Source organism: Macaca fascicularis, chromosome 3, assembly GCF_037993035.2.
Source record: "Macaca fascicularis isolate 582-1 chromosome 3, T2T-MFA8v1.1".
NCBI lineage: Eukaryota > Metazoa > Chordata > Mammalia > Primates > Cercopithecidae > Macaca > Macaca fascicularis.
This window is the reverse complement of record NC_088377.1, coordinates 147,772,011-147,788,357: the sequence shown is the minus strand read 5'-3', so window position 1 is coordinate 147,788,357 and position 16,347 is coordinate 147,772,011. Positions and strand designations below refer to the sequence as shown.

At 35.4% G+C, this 16,347-nt stretch overlaps 1 protein-coding gene across 1 annotated transcript in view; it reads left to right on the top strand.

The window, feature by feature from the left end:
* NAMPT (nicotinamide phosphoribosyltransferase) overlaps nt 1-15,284 on the top strand; it is a 37,246-nt gene extending 21,962 nt beyond the window's left edge. Inside the window, exons 7-11 of the mRNA XM_005550471.4 lie at nt 944-1,169; nt 2,807-2,926; nt 9,152-9,292; nt 10,498-10,632; nt 12,302-15,284. Coding sequence (XP_005550528.1) covers nt 944-1,169; nt 2,807-2,926; nt 9,152-9,292; nt 10,498-10,632; nt 12,302-12,412 — 733 coding nt within the window. The 3' untranslated portion in view covers nt 12,413-15,284. The remainder of the gene's footprint in view (nt 1-943; nt 1,170-2,806; nt 2,927-9,151; nt 9,293-10,497; nt 10,633-12,301) is intronic.
* The last annotated feature ends 1,063 nt before the right edge of the window (nt 15,285-16,347 follow it).

The window sequence follows — 16,347 nt, the reverse complement described above, 5'->3', positions numbered from 1 at the left end:
GAAACTTTTTGCTCAAAGGAAATGCTCATTGGAGCATTTCAGATTTCAGAACTGGGGATGCTTACCTGATAAGTATAATGCACATATTCCAAAATCTGAAAAAATTTGAAATTCAGAATACTTCCAGTCCAAGCATTTCAAATAAGTGAAACCCAATCTATGATTACATATTAAATATGAATCTATCCTGTAAAAAGAACTGAAATTAAGGACATTGCAAAAATCACTATAACCATTCTTATCCAGTAGAAACTCTCATACTTTATTTTCCATCTTAATTATGTTTGGCTTAAACTAAGTATTTGAATTCTTATTCCCTGGGCATATATTAATTCATAGTAGATAATCTACAAACAAAATGTATGACTTCCTATTACTAGCCATTTGAAGATATAACAGGTAGTTGACTATATGTATGTATAGTATAGTATAAATAATTGCCTCTAAGTATAAGATTTTGAAAGGTAAAAAAAAAAAAAAAAAGTATGTCTGTACTATTATTGGTATATAGTTTCACAAATTCACAGAAGGGAGCCAGGTGCTCTCATTGCCTAACAAAATAATGGGAGTATGTAGTCATTCTGACATCTTGACATATAGTATAAAGGGCACTCAGCAAGTGCGTTTTAGTTAGACTGATTTTAAATGAGTAGATTCAGGAGTACAAAACACACACACACACAGATAATTGGTTGAAAATAAGAGGTTAGAAACTTAACTGTTGAAGAGGAGTAAGGCTACTTAATAGTGTTAAAAACTAACTGGGTAAGGTGTGGTTGACCCAGATATTCATTTGCCTTACAATGTGTATTCATTAAACTAAGTCACTCACCTCTGTGATGTTGATGGTTTGGTATAGCACACATGAGATGTGGTTAAAGGTGATTCAGGGATAGATCATGTGTCTGCCTAAGTAAATCTGTATTTTCATTTTGTTTTCTAGTACCATAACAGCTTGGGGGAAAGACCATGAAAAAGATGCTTTTGAACATATTGTAACACAGTTTTCGTCAGTGCCTGTATCTGTGGTCAGCGATAGCTATGACATTTATAATGCGTGTGAGAAAATATGGGGTGAGGATCTAAGACATTTAATTGTATCGAGAAGTACAGAGGCACCACTAATAATCAGACCTGATTCTGGAAACCCTCTTGACACTGTGTTAAAGGTAAATTTTCATATGTAACTTGATTATTAGAATGCCTGTGTAGCCCAGTTGCATCAACACTACTTTTCATTTACACACAATTTCAGAGCTGTCTGGACTGTCCCCTTTGTTTTAGAGTTGCAGCCCAGACAGAGTAATAAATTTGCCTGAGGTCACACAGTAATAGCACAGAAGGATACCAAGAGTTACGGATTATTTTACTGTCAGTTAGACAGTTGAATAGATATTTTCTTTTCTGCTTACCTGCAAACTTAACAGCATTGCCATTTTAATTAATCCTATGATTTGGGCACCAGACTTATTTGCAGTTTCTTTCTTTTTCAGCATAAGTCACTGCTAGACCATTGAAGTTGTTAGCACAGAAGAAATAGGAACAGGGTGATGTGGAATAAAAATAATTCAAAAATACTCAAGTGGAGGTTCATTAGAAATACTGTTGATTCATAATGTAGCAATGTTGCTTTTTGTTGTAAATGTTCAAGGACTTGGTTTATCTTCTTCAAAAAGTAATAATAGCAGACTTATTTGATGCCTACTACTAGAAAAATATTTTAGGTGCTTTATATAAGATGTTTCATTTAATCTCTACAAAAAAACACAATGATAAATATTACTGTCTCTGTTATAGAAGAAAAAACAGAGGCTTAGAAAGGTTAAAGTAACTTGCTCAAGGTCACACAACATGGAAGATAAGGAGCCAGATATCCAGTGTAGGTCTTTCGGCTGCAGCCTTGCTACTTGACCACACTGTTTGATACTTAATGATAGAGTACTTACCCCTTAAGAAAGGGAGACACAGAATTAAGGAGGTCTTTTCTTACTCTATTAAATGATAGGCCAATCTGAAGGTCTTGTCTTAGCCTGCAATATTTGGTTTTAGCAAACTTGACAGGTTTCATATTTTTACTGTTACCCCATAAAAATTCTACACAGCTAGTTATGAGAAACTGATTTCATCAATATGGAATTTTCTCATTGTTAGAATCTTTAATCAGTTTATTTAGGAAAAGGAAATGATTGTTGTGGGAAGAGAATGTCAGTATTTACTCTTTTGTTTATCTGAGAAATTTTAAATTGGTGTACAACACTTTTAGTAGTTAGTAAGACGGTTTGCGTATTGTGCAATTTGCCTTTAAGAGCAAAGGAGAACTTAAGAGACTATGGGTTCTAGATGCTGTGTCTGCCTATCACAGTTTCTCTGAACTTTGTGATTGAACTGGATTCATGTTGGAGTTACATCAGACAAAAACCAAAGTCATTGGGCACAAGCAGAATAAATCCAAATCAAAAGTATAATCATGAGTTTGTTAAATGCTTTATATACTTCTTTAAAATGTACTTAATATTAAGGTTTTTTTTTCTTGAATCCGTATAATTTGAAAGGTCTAAGGGGAAAAACTTGTTTTGAGCCACTTTATGATGTGAATTCACTTCATAGGAAATAACATGCTTGTTTTTAATGTACTTTAAAGGGTTTGGACCAAATTTTAGAAGGCGTATACATAGTGTTATAAAATTTTTTAAATAGTTACTTTTTATATTCTCGATTATCAAAGCAAAATCATTTAACTTTGAAAAGCTCTTATACTTGTTTTCAGCTTTAATTATTTATGTTGCATGTATATTTTTCCATATAGGTTTTAGAGATTTTAGGTAAGAAGTTTCCTGTTACTGAGAACTCAAAGGGCTACAAGTTGCTGCCACCCTATCTTAGAGTTATTCAAGGGGATGGAGTAGATATTAATACCTTACAAGAGGTATGTGTTTTATATTAAAAGTTTCAATAAGGCAATTCTTATAATTAAGCTTGTTTATATTTGTTGGATAAAGAACACAACATAAATACAATTTTAAGTCTTTGTGTTTATGTTGGTATAAATCTCTGTGCATTGCTTAAAGTTTAGAAATATTAGTTTAAAATACAGAAGTGCCAGCCAAGCCATACTTACTCTTCCAGTTGTCATTGGCCACCCTGAATGATGAATCTAAAGAAGTATCACTGTGAAACAAGAAAATGTCAGTCAAGAAATATTCCTTGGAATATAAAACCAAACCTTGACTCTGCTGGCATAGGTGTGAGTTTTCATAGACCGGAGCTTCACAAATCTGTAAAACTCATATTAATGGGTGCTTTTTCAGAAATTATAGAATAGCTGTCACCTCTTCGAAATTAAGTATTGACTGTCATCACTATTAGTTTTAGCCAAATAGTGTAAGTGTTATGCAGGCATACCTCATTTTATTGTGCTTTGCAAACATTGCATTTTTTGCGAATTGAAGGTTGTGGCAACCCTGTGTTGAGCAAGTCTGTTGGTGCTATTTTTCCAACATGTGTTCACTTCGTGTCTGTGTGACACTTACTGGTAAATTCTCACAATATTTCAGACTTTGTCATTATATCTGTTACGGTGATCGGTGATGAGTGATCTTCGATGTTACTACTATAATTGTTTTAGGGCACCACAGAGCGCACCCAGAAAAGACAGTGAACTTAATTGATAAATACTGTGTGTGGTGTGACTCCTTCACCAGTTACCTATTCCCTGTCTCTCTCTGCTCACTTCAAGTCTGCCTATGCGCTGAGACACAACAGTATTTAAATTAGGTCAGTTAATAACTCCACAATGGCCTCTGAGTGTTCAAGTGAATGGAAAAGTCACATCCCTCTCATTTTAAATCAAAACCTAGAAATGATTAAGTTTAGTGAGGAAGGCATGTTGAAAGCTAGAATAGGCCTCTTAAGGCAAACAGTAGGCCAAGTTGTGAATGCAAAGGAAAAGTTCTTGAAGAAAAATAGAAGTGCTACTCCACTAAACATATGAATAAGAAAGTGAAACAGCTTTATTGATGACAGGGAGAAAGTTTGAGTGGTCTGAATAGAAGATCAAACCAGCCACAACATTTCCTTAGGCCAAAGCCTAATGCAGAGCAAGGCCCTCGTTTCAATTCTGTGAAGGCTAAGAGGTGATGAAGCTGCAGAAGAAAAATTGGAAGCTAGCAGAGGTTGGTTCCTGTGATTTAGGGAAAGAAGCCATCTCTGTAACATGAGTGCAGAATGAAGCAGCAAGTGCTGATGTAGAAGCTGCTGCAAGTTACCCAGAAGATCTAGCTAAAATCATTGATGCAGGTGGCTACACTAAACAACAGATGGTCAGTGTAGAGGAAACAGCCTTCCATTGGAAGAAGGTACCATCTAGGACTTTCATAACTAGAGAGGAAGAGTCAACGCCTGCTTTGAAAGGACACGCTAACTCTCGTTAGTGGATAATGCAGCTGGTCACTTTAAGTGGAAGAGAGTGCTCATTTATCATTCTGAAAATCCTAGGACCCTTAGAATTTGCTGAATCTACCCTGCCTGTGCTTTATAAATGGAACAACAAAGCCTGGATGACAGCATGTCTGTTTACATCATAGTGTACTGCATATTTTAAGCCCACTGTTTGGACCCATTGCTCAGGGGAAAAAAAAAAAGATTGCTCTCAAAATATTATTGCAGATGGCATCTAAGATCTGATGGAGATGTACAAAGAGGTTAATGTTGTTTTTCGTGCCTGCTAACACAATGTCCATTCAACAGCCTATCCATCAAAGAGTAATTTCAAATATTATTATTTAGGACATATATTCTTGGCCAGGTGCGGTGGCTCACGCCTGTAATCCCAACACTTTGGGAGGCCGAGGTGGGCAGATCACGAGGTAAGGAGATCAAGACCATTTCTGGCCAACCCGGTGAAACCCCGTCTCTACTAAAAATACAAAAATTAGCCGGGCGGGGCGATGCGTGCCTGTAGTCCCAGCTACTCAGGAGGCTGAGGCAAGAGAATTGCCTGAACCCGGGAGGCGAAGGCTGCAGTGCACCAAGATCCTGCCACTGCACTCCAGCCTGGGCAACAGAGCAAAACTCCATCTCAGAAAAAAAAGAAAAAAGAAGAAATATAGTCTTAAGTGTATAGCTGAAAAGGATTCACCATTCTAGATGCCGTTTAAGAACAGGCTTCATGGGAGGATGTTAAAATGTCAGCATTAACAGGAATTTGGAAGAAATTGATTCTAACCCTCACGGATAACTGAGTCTTGATTTGACTTTAAGACTTCAGTGGAGGAAGTAACTACAAATGTGGTAGAAATAGCTAGATAACTAGCATTAGAAGTGGAGCCTGAAGGTATGACTGAATTGCTGCAGTCTCATGATTACATTTGAACAGATGAGGATTTGCTTCATATGGATGGATAAAGAAAGTGATTTCTTGAGATGAAATCTACTTCTAGCAGAGATGCTGTAACATCGTTGAAATGACAACAAAGGACTTTCGAATATCAATAAAATTGGTTGATAAAACCAAAGCAGGATTTGAGAAGATGCACTCCAATTTTGAAAGAAGTTCTTGTGTGGGTGAATGCTATTATACCAAACAGCATCACATGCTACAGATAAATCTTTCGTGATCGGAAGAGTCAATTGATGCGACAGACTTCATTGTTGTCATTTTAAGACATTGCCACAGGCACCCAACCTTCAGCAACCCTGATCAGTCAGCAGCCATCAACAGTGCAAGGGCCTCCACCAACAAAAAGATGACTCAGGCTCAAGTGACCATTAGCATTATTTAGCAATAAAGTATTTTTAAGACATAATGCTATTGCACACTTAATAGACTACAATGTAGTGTAAACATAAGTTTTATATGCAGGAGGAAACCAAAAAATTCCCCTGACTTGCTTTATTGCAGTGGTCTGGAAGCAAGCCCACAGTATTTTCAAAGTATGTCTGTATTGTCTTAAAATTTTTGCCTCTTGTTTACTAAATAAAGTTCCTAGGAGCCATAATTTCATCATAACTAACATCTAAAATACTCTGTAGAATATCACTAACATAATGGAGGCCGTCCACATTCAGAAACCACTGACATTTTGATGTATACCAATCTCAGATGGTATCTACAGCTATGAAACACAGGATTTTTTCTGTTTGAAAGTTCGGTGGTGGTAAAGTAAGGGCAGTTCCCAAATTACAGTTTTCCAAAGATTGATTTGGGAGTGAGAAGTATTATGTTTTGTAGAGATGGGGGTCTCGCTGTTTCCCAGGCTGGCCTCAAAATCTCCTTGACTCAAGCCTCCCAAAGTGCTGAGATTACAGGTGTGAGCCACCATTCCCAGCCCGTATGTGCATCTTTGTAGTTGAGAATCAGCCCAAAACTGTACATGAATAAAAACTACATAAACAAGAATTAAATATTGAGATAAATACTCTTTGGCATTAGTGAAACTTCAACAGAACAAATAGGGCATTGAATCGTTTTGTGTTAATGCAGATGTACTCAGGAAGGAAAAATGTCTCTTTTTTTTTTTGAGACGTAGTTCACTCTTGTTGCCCAAGCTGAAGTGCAATGGCACGATCTCGGCTCGCTGCAACCTCTGCTTCTCGGGTGGCTAGGATTACAGGCGTGTGCCACCACGCCCATAATTTTTTGTATTTTTAGTAGAAAAGGAGTTTCACCATGTTAGCCAGGCTGGTCTCGAACTGCTGACCTCAGGTGATCTGCCCGCCTCAGTCCCCCAAAGTGCTGGGATTACAGGCATGAGCCACTGCGCCCGGCCAGAAAAATGTCTTTAAAAGAAAAAAAAAGCTGGGCCTATAGGTGTACCTAAAGGATAATACATATGTTCCTCTCAAGTTAGCATGGGGTTGCATCTCAATAAACCCACTTTTAAGTTGAAAATATTAAGTGGAAAATGCATTTATTATTCCTAACCTACCAGACCTCGTAGTTTAGCCTCGCTTACCCTACAGGTGCTCAGAACACTTACTAGCCTACAGTTGAGTAGTCCTCTAACACAAAACCTATTTTATAGTAAAGTGTTGAATATCTCAAGTAATTTATTGATGTTCCACTGAATGCAAATCACTTTTACACCATTGTTAAGTTGAACCATTGTATGTTTGGGAACATCTGTACTTGTAATTTCTTTACATTGGTATGAAAAATATGTTCTTAGAAGCAGGAAAAAGAATTCAGTTTTGCTCTGTACGTACACTAAATTAGATGCTGTAGTTTTGATAAAATGAAAAATCTGCTTTGTTTGGAACAATTACTTTCTTCTTTGACTGTCAGCCTCACTCTTGGACTTTGCTACTTAACCTGTCACCCCTGTGACATCCCATGAGGTTTACAGTGTAACCCTGCTCTAGGTTTTCACTTTGCACTGTGTACCAAAATGAAACTGCTTATTTAGGAAAATAAAAATCTCTCATGTTGGACAAAATACAGAGTGTCTACTTTTTCTATTGTGTTTCAGTTATGGATTCAATCTTCTTGGGTATCATTGAAACCTCTATTCGAGTGATTTATTAAAACATTAACATAGTATTGCATTCTCAGAGTTGGCAAGAGGAAGCTTTCTTTCAAGTCTCACATGTATTAAATGTTTTTCTTCCCAGACTCAAAATTCACTTTAACTCCAAATTGTCTAAATTTTAAAACTTTTGGTAAAGAAAGTTAGCCTGAAATACAGTGATATGATATTAGATGATACTGTTCTTTGTTATTTCCTCATTTTGTTTTTGCCTCTGAAGCATATCTAAAATGAGGTGACAGGTCAGAAACTCTTTTCTCTATATTTTACCTTACCCTCCATCTACCTGTTTCCCTTTCTTCCCCTTTTCTGTTCTACTCTTTGCATTTCTTCTGTATTGAAATTCACTTTGTTCACAAATTTAAAGGAAAACCTAAATTCAGGGGCTTTGGGTACCTTTAGGTTCAGGTACAATAAAGACATGAGACTGAGACTGGATTTGTGTACATCCTAAAGGAATCACTTTTAAATAAGTTTTGTATGTTTTCATCTTGATTCTTCTAGATTCATCTTGATTCAAATTAGATGGTTGGCATTTAAAAAGAAAGTTGCATTTCTAAATGTAGATTTGTTTAAAAAATGAAGTTGCTTGGGATTTGTTGGGTTTTTTCCTTTGCAATGTTGAAAAAAAAAAAGTCAAATTGAGACTATTTGGTGAGAATGTGGTAACTTTGATACACATGAGGCTGTTAAGATTTCCTAATAACTTCTGAAAGTTCTGTTTAACTAAAACAGTGCCAGCCTTTCCAGTTACTTCCTGTTCGACTATTCTCATGAAATAAATGGTTACCAAACTTCACTTGCCACATTCTGTCATCAAACTGATTGAATATGTTAAATAAGAAGGCAGGTGCTAGGTAAATAAACTTGACTTTGGTGAAAGAAATACAAATGACATTGATAATAAACACATCTTTAAAGTTGTATGTCCCTTGAAAGAACTCTTTTAGAACTGTTCATACAGGTCTGTCTAGCTGGTTTATAACTAATCATTCTCCCAAAAATAATACAGTAATAAATCTTAACACCCAGAGCATCTGTCCATAATTTTGTTTCTGGCACTGGTGCACCAGCCGTAATAAAATGACTCTACCAGTATATCAACTGTTATATAGGAGAAGTATTTTATATTCTTTTGCCACCAATATCTTTTGATTCTTACATGTTCCATTATATATGACGTGTAATCATATGGTGTATTGTGACTTATTTGTGATGATTACAGTCATTCCTAGAGTCTAGTAAATTGGCTTCCGTTGCTTTTGTTGCTGACATCTGGACAATAACTTAAAGAGGTGAATGAGAGAAGTTGACTCAAGTAGTCTTAGATATTTATAGCTATTTTTTTCTCACTTTCTCTCATTTCCTTCACTCCCTGAATCCTACCAGAACCACAGTGACAGTAATACAGATTCAGAAACTATGAATGAAATCCTCTTCTTCCACACATATCCATCTTTTGGGGGTGGGTGGGTCTTTAAAAACAAAATGCAGGCTATGATTATCTATTTATTGACTGTGTTATAAAACAGCTCTTGGATGCTTCATCAATATTGTCCTTTGAAAATAATCTCCATTGTCTTCCAAATTAAGGTTTTGTTTGGTTTTGTTTGGTTTTAATCTTCTAGATTGTGGAAGGCATGAAACAAAAAAAGTGGAGTATTGAAAATGTTTCCTTCGGTTCTGGTGGAGCTTTGCTACAGAAGTTAACAAGAGATCTCTTGAATTGTTCCTTCAAGTGTAGTTACGTTGTAACTAATGGCCTTGGGGTATGTCACCTTTTAATTACTTCTGTGTTAGTACCTTCCTTATATATCTAGGTAGAATGTGGTTATTGAGTGCAATTGTCAAAGATTGGTGTGGCCCTGGACTGTTAATATGTTGTTGGGTGTTGCTGACCTTAACTCAGAAACAAGGAGAAGGGAGATATTAGGTAATAACAGACATAAGGAGACAGATTCGGAAAAAGTAAGACCAATAAGGAAAAACATTTAAGAGAGATAATACAGGTCAGTCATTTCCCACTGCCTTCGTTTATACCTTTGGATCAAAAAGTAATATTTGGGAACATCAGCTTACCTAGCCATCATATATTAAAGACAAGCAAGTATATAATCACTGACCAAACTGTTTTAGGAAGGTAGAATATGAGGTTTGGATTGTTATACCACAATCATATTCTAGTAGCCATAGAACAGCTAGGCAACTGAACCACCACCCCCTCGCTTCTTTGTAACGTCTTGAGAGCTGGAGATTCTATAGAGCAAGGGACAGAGGCAGGAGGATGCTAAGAATTGAGAACACCTGAGTTGATTCCCTGCTTTACTCTTCCATCGTTCTTTGGAGAGTTCTGGGATTGACTGATTTGTTGCTGCTTGTTCCATTGCCTCTTGTTTCTGTGGCTTTGCTGCCTACCTTTCTGATGCAGAAACACTCTGCTCTCCTGAGGTTCTTTAAGTCTTTTGCTTCTGACAATAACAAGGCAAAAGTAAAAAGTACCAAAAGAGGGATACGTTATGAAATAGGAAAGCCTTTACCTTAGAAATATTCTTGTTCCCTCTCCAAAGATTGTGTGTGTGGTTTTGGCATAGTTGGTATAGTTGGGCTTTTTTTCAACAGCATGTACGTGCTTTGCTTACTAACAGTTTAAAGGCAGTTTGTAATATAAAAAGAGATACCTTAAGGGTCACGTGTTAGAATGCTCACAGACTTCCTACAAATGGAGTATTAGGTGTTCTTCAGTGGCAAAAAGGATATCCAAGATGTCATACTTTTTCTTTATTACAAATGACTATCCTTCAAAACAGGTTAAAGTGTTATGTTTCTAAAAGCCAGATGTGGATTGGTTCAATTACACCTATTAAGTTCTTAAAACTTAAATGTAAATTATGTATATGCTTTCTTGTAAGGGAGTGTTTAGACATTTCTGATGATTAGTCTTCTATTTCTCTAACTTTCTTAATTTGGATTTCAGATTAATGTCTTCAAGGACCCAGTTGCTGATCCCAACAAAAGGTCCAAAAAGGGCCGATTATCTTTACACAGGACGCCAGCAGGGAATTTTGTTACACTGGAGGAAGGAAAAGGAGACCTTGAGGAATATGGTCATGTATGTATCTATGCTGTTTTTTTTCAACAGTAGTAGGTTGGCTCACTGATTAATAAGAAAGGAGGTTCTTATGTTATTGTTTTTGTGGAAGACAAAGTATTATATTTTATTATAAAATGTCCAATTGCTGACCTGGCCTACCAGAATAAGATACAAAACAAGTTTCTACGTCATAAACATGGGGCCTGTGTATACACAGGGAGAAATATTTCGTAAGTATAGTGATTGACAGCAAGTTTGTATATACTTTATCTAAAAGCAAACTGTGTTAATATAAAATGTGAAAACAAGGTGACTTGATTTGGATTACATAATAAATGGTGAAACCTTGATTTAACCAAGTTTTCTGATTCAAATGATCTAATGGTCTTTAGCATACAAAAGTACATTTATATTTGTGAACTCGAGTTAAAAAAATTTTGGTTTTTAAGCCACTTGATCAAAAAAACTTTAGACAGAACTATTTATGAATATTCATATTATCAGAAAAAATACTAAACATGAATGTACTATTACGTCCTATTTTGATTCTTTATACAACATCACAATTACTGCTTATAACATGTTACTTTTATATTTTTTAATGTTTTGAGCCAGAATTGAAATAATTTTGTTACCGTTAATGAAAAAATAACTCTTGTACCTACTAAGATTTTGGCAGATTTAGTTTATCCCAGATGAGCTAAACTCACTTCAAACTAAAAGTAAAAATCTAAGTGTGATTTTTAAAAGAGTATGTGAATGATACTAGAATAAACTAGAAAATCAATTTATAATCATCTAGGCAATTTAAGAGTAGGAACTAGTATTCCCTTATATTTAAATTTATGAAAGAAAATGCTACAGCTAAAGCACTGTGGTTTGAAGCAACACGATCACAAAAATACTAGATAATGTCATATGCACCTCAATCTTCAGACTAGATGGAAAATTGAGATTACTTCTGTGGACTTTTCAGAGAGAAACCAGAAGCAGATAAGCTTTACCAGACCCAAAGGGAATTTAATTTCTTCATTCTGTCTTTGCTACTCTGTATAGATGAAGTGGATTACCTTTATCATCAACTTTTGTAGTGTAAACAGAAACTTTAACCCAGTCACTGTGCGTTAGTCAAGAACGCAATACCTATTTTTCTTTGTTTCTGTTTTGGGATTGGTTTTGGGCTTTTTGTGGGTTTTTTAGACCAAATTTAGTGACTAGCAAATTTATTAAACTTCCAGTTGATAAGTTTAATCACTGTTGAGTTTGTTGGCCAGGAACAAAGCAAGGTTTACCAGGCTTTTTTGCTGCACCATCAGAGTGATTGTCAGTGACAGCCACAGTTCTCCTTGACACCCAGGCATCTTCCTTCAACTTGAAGGAAAAAAAGAAAAAAAGATTGGTCAGCTAGGTTTCTTGATTTTCCTTTAAGAAAACTGGTTTAAGAATGTGGTATTGAGGTCATTCCTTTTCATAAAAGTTAAATATTTCTACATACCAGGCAACTCAGTGATTGGCCATTTTAGATACTACCTTGGTCCACTAGCATTTTCTATGCATCAAATCATCTCACAATTTGAACACCATTGGCATCTCTTGTGTATTTGATTGGTTGGTCTAATTCATCACACCAGGATTCAGGTATTTTGCTTCATAATGTAATCTAATCATGAAATTTCCATTTATGCAGGATCTTCTTCATACTGTCTTCAAGAATGGCAAGGTGACAAAAAGCTATTCATTTGATGAAGTAAGAAAAAATGCACAGCTGAATATTGAACTGGAAGCAGCACCTCATTAGGCTTTGTTTTATGACTGGGTGTTTTTGTGTGTGTGTGTGTGTGTATATGTGCATGCACACACACATACACCTGTGTGTATGTAATACATAATGTTCATTGTACAGATGTGTGGGGTTTCTTTGTGTTTTATGATACATTACAGCCAAATTATTTGTTGGTTTATGGACATACTGCCCTTTTTTTTTTTTTTCCAGTGTTTAGGTGATATCAAAATAGGAAATGCACTTAACCATGTAAAAGATCAGTGCTAAAGTAAGCTTTTTAGGGCCTTTTGCCAGTAGGTAGTCACTCAATGTGGTATTGATCTTTTCACAAATAACAGAACTGAGAAACTTTTATATATAATTGATCACATAAAACAGATTTGCATAAAATTACCATGATTGCTTTATGTTTATATTTAACTTGTATTTTTGTACAAACAAGATTGTGTAAGATATATTTAAAGTTTCAGTGATTTAACAGTCTTTCCAACTTTTCATGATTTTTATGAGCACAGACTTTCAAGAAAATACTTGAAAATAAATTACATTGCCTTTTGTCCATTAATCAGCAAATAAAACATGGCCTTAACAAAGTTGTTTGTGTTATTGTACAATTTGAAAATTATGTCAGGACATACCCTGTAGAATTACTAACCTCACTGCCCCTTGTAGAATATGTATTAATCATTCTACATTAAAGAAAATAATGGTTCTTACTGGAATGTCTAGGCACTGTACAGTTATTATATATCTTGGTCGTTGTATTGTACCAGTGAAATGCCAAATTTGAAAGGCCTGTACTGCAATTTTATATGTCAGAGATTGCCTGTGGCTCTAATATGCACCTCAAGATTTTAAGGAGATAATGTTTTTAGAGAGAATTTCTGCTTCCACTATAGAATATATACATAAATGTAAAATACTGACAAAAGTGGAAGTAATGTATTTTAAAGTAATTACACTTCTGAATTTATTTTTCATATTCTATAGTTGGTATGACTTAAATGAATTACTGGAGTGGGTAGTGAGTGTACTTATCTTAAATGTTTTGATTCTGTTATATTTTTTATTAAGTTTTTTAAAAATTAAATTGGATATTAAATTGTATGGACATCATTTGTTAATTTTAAACTGAATCCCCTCAATAAGTAATACTGAAGCACATTCTTAAATGAAGATAAATTATCTCCAGTGAAAAGCATGACGTGTTTCAATAGAAGAATCTTAAGTTGGCTAAATTCAAAGTGCTTGACATCAAAATGTTATAGAGTGATTAGCTACTAGATTCTGAATCAGACATCACATCTAGAGACCAGTTTCTTTCGAATGATTCTTTTATATATTTAACTCTGTTCTTCTGAGGCAGCGGTTGGCCAACTATGGCCCAAAGGCCAAATTCGGACTCCTTTTTATAAATGCAGATTGTCTATGGCTGCTTTCCCACTACTCCAGCCAAAGGTAAACAGCTGCAATAGAAGCCAAATGAGAATCATAAGAAGCCAAATGAGAATCATAAAGCCCAAAATGTTTATTTACCTGCCCTTTACACAAAATCACACAAAAAGTTTCCTGATCTCTGTTCTAAGAAAAGGAGTGTGCCTTGCATTTAAAGGGAAATATTGGTTTCTAGGGAAGGGAGGAGGCTAAATAGTTGATAAGGAATTTTCCTCTTTTGTCCTCTTTTTTTCTCATTTAAGAATCTGATTCTGGAAGACTGATTTAGAAAAGTTTTAACATGACATTAAATGTGAAATTTTTAAAACTGAAAAGCCATAAATCATGTTTTAAATAGTTACCTGAGAAAATATTTTATCACTAGAATAACCTAATTAGAAGTGAGTTATCTTCATTAAATGTTTTCTGTAAGTGGTATTAGAATATGTTTTTCAGATGATGCTTTAAACATTTAGTGAGAACAATAAGCATTATTCACTTTTAGTAAGAGCCTTCTGTAATCTATGGTAGAAAATAATTTTAAAATGATTTTTTAATGTATTTGAGTAATGATGAGTATTAAAAAGAACACACATTTCTTCACAAAATGTGCTAAGGGGCGTGTAAAGAATGAAAAGAAACTATTACCAGTAATAGTTTTGATAATCACCCGTAATTTTGTATTTAAACCATTTAAACATTGAAATTATTCTACAGACAGTATTCTCTGTGTTCTGTGAATTTCAGCAGCTTCAGAATAGAGTTTAACTTTGAAACTTGCAGTGAAAAAAGCTATCCATTTGTTCACAACCATAAATCAGGAGATGGAGATTAATTCTATTGGCTCTTAGTCACTTGGAACTGATTAATTCTGACTTTCTGTCACTAAGCACTTGGTATTTGGCCATCTCCATTCTGAGCACCAAACGGTTAACGTGAATGTCAAGTAGAACTCTGCTGTGTGTCACCCTTAAATCAGCCTAACTCTTCCCGATAAAAGCAAATGGCATTTACGGATTTAAGTCATTAGATTTTAAACTGACATTAATTAATCCCCCTTGATTCATTATATCATCAAGTATTTATATTTTAAATAGGAGGTAGGATTTCTGTGTTAAGACTCTTACTTGTACCCTATAATTAAAGTAAAATGGTTTTTATGAGTATCCCTTATTTTCCCTTCTTAAATTGTTATCAAACAATTTTTATAATGAAATCTATCTTGGAAAATTAGAAAGAAAAATGGCAAGGTATTTATTGTTCTGTTTGCCATAATTTAGAACTCAAACCTAAGTATTTGTAGTTTTACATTCCTTTTTAACCCAGTCAGTGGAGAATGTCAGCTTTTCTCCCAAGTTGTATGTTAAGTCTATTCTAATATGTACTCAACATCAAGTTATAAACATGTAATAAACATGGAAATAAAGTTTAGCTCTATTAGTGAAGTGTTAAATTTGTGTGCTTCAAGTAATGCCATTTTCAGGCCTACCTGTTTTAAGTATTCCTCCAGTTCAAAGAATTAGAAGATGAGAGAAGGGCAAGTGTCAAAGCTGACTCCTCTTTTCTGCTTTGTGCAACTGTATAGATGACAGTGCCTCTTACTAAGGAAGAACACTGGAGGGACACCAGATTTGAGAGAAAAGAGCATGATTCCTGTGGTAAGGCTTGAGATGCCTTTGACACATCTAAATGCAGGTATTAAGTAGGCAATTGATGATACAGGTTTGTGGATAGAAGGGCCTCAAGGTATGACTGATGTATACCTTGGAAGGTATACATCTTTGGAAGCACAAGGTCATTGGAAGCACACAGTAAAGGATACTTTTCTAGGGAGAATATAGAGCAGGAGTTGGCAAACCCCAGGCCATGGGCCAAATCCAGCCCACCATCTGTTTTTGTAAATAATTTTATTGGAACATAGCCACACCCATTTATTTAGTTATTGCCTTTGGCTATTTTCATGCCACAGTGGCAACACTGATTAGTCGCAACAGAGAAATTATGGCTGCAAAAACTAAAATAATTTACTGTGAGGCCCGTTACAGGAAAAGTGCTGATCTCTGCTATAGAGTATAAAGAGAATCTAGGGCTAAACCATGAGTAACTCTTGAAGGTTAAGTGGCAGAACATGAGCAGACCAAATGACAAGCATAGCTAAAGAGATGAAAGTTCCAACCAGGAGTAAAGTCTCAAAAGCCAGAGGAAACATTTTTCAGCCCAGGTGTTGAATGCTGCCGAGAGCTCAAATAGGGTGAAGAATTTAAAACAGCTACTGGATTTAGCCACCTGGAAATAATTGGTGCCTTAGACATGTTCCTTTCCAGATAGTAGAAGAGGCTCATTTCTGAAAGAAGCTTCCTTATATACCTCTTTGAATGTGGGGTGTGAAAAGGGAGGAGAGAGTGAGGCAATAGTATCTTTGTCCTTCTAGCTGTAGCCTTACCTCTGAAAAAGGTCCAGGAAAGAGGAAGGAGTTGAAAATAAAAGCAAAAAGAGATCAGTGATGATTTGGTGTT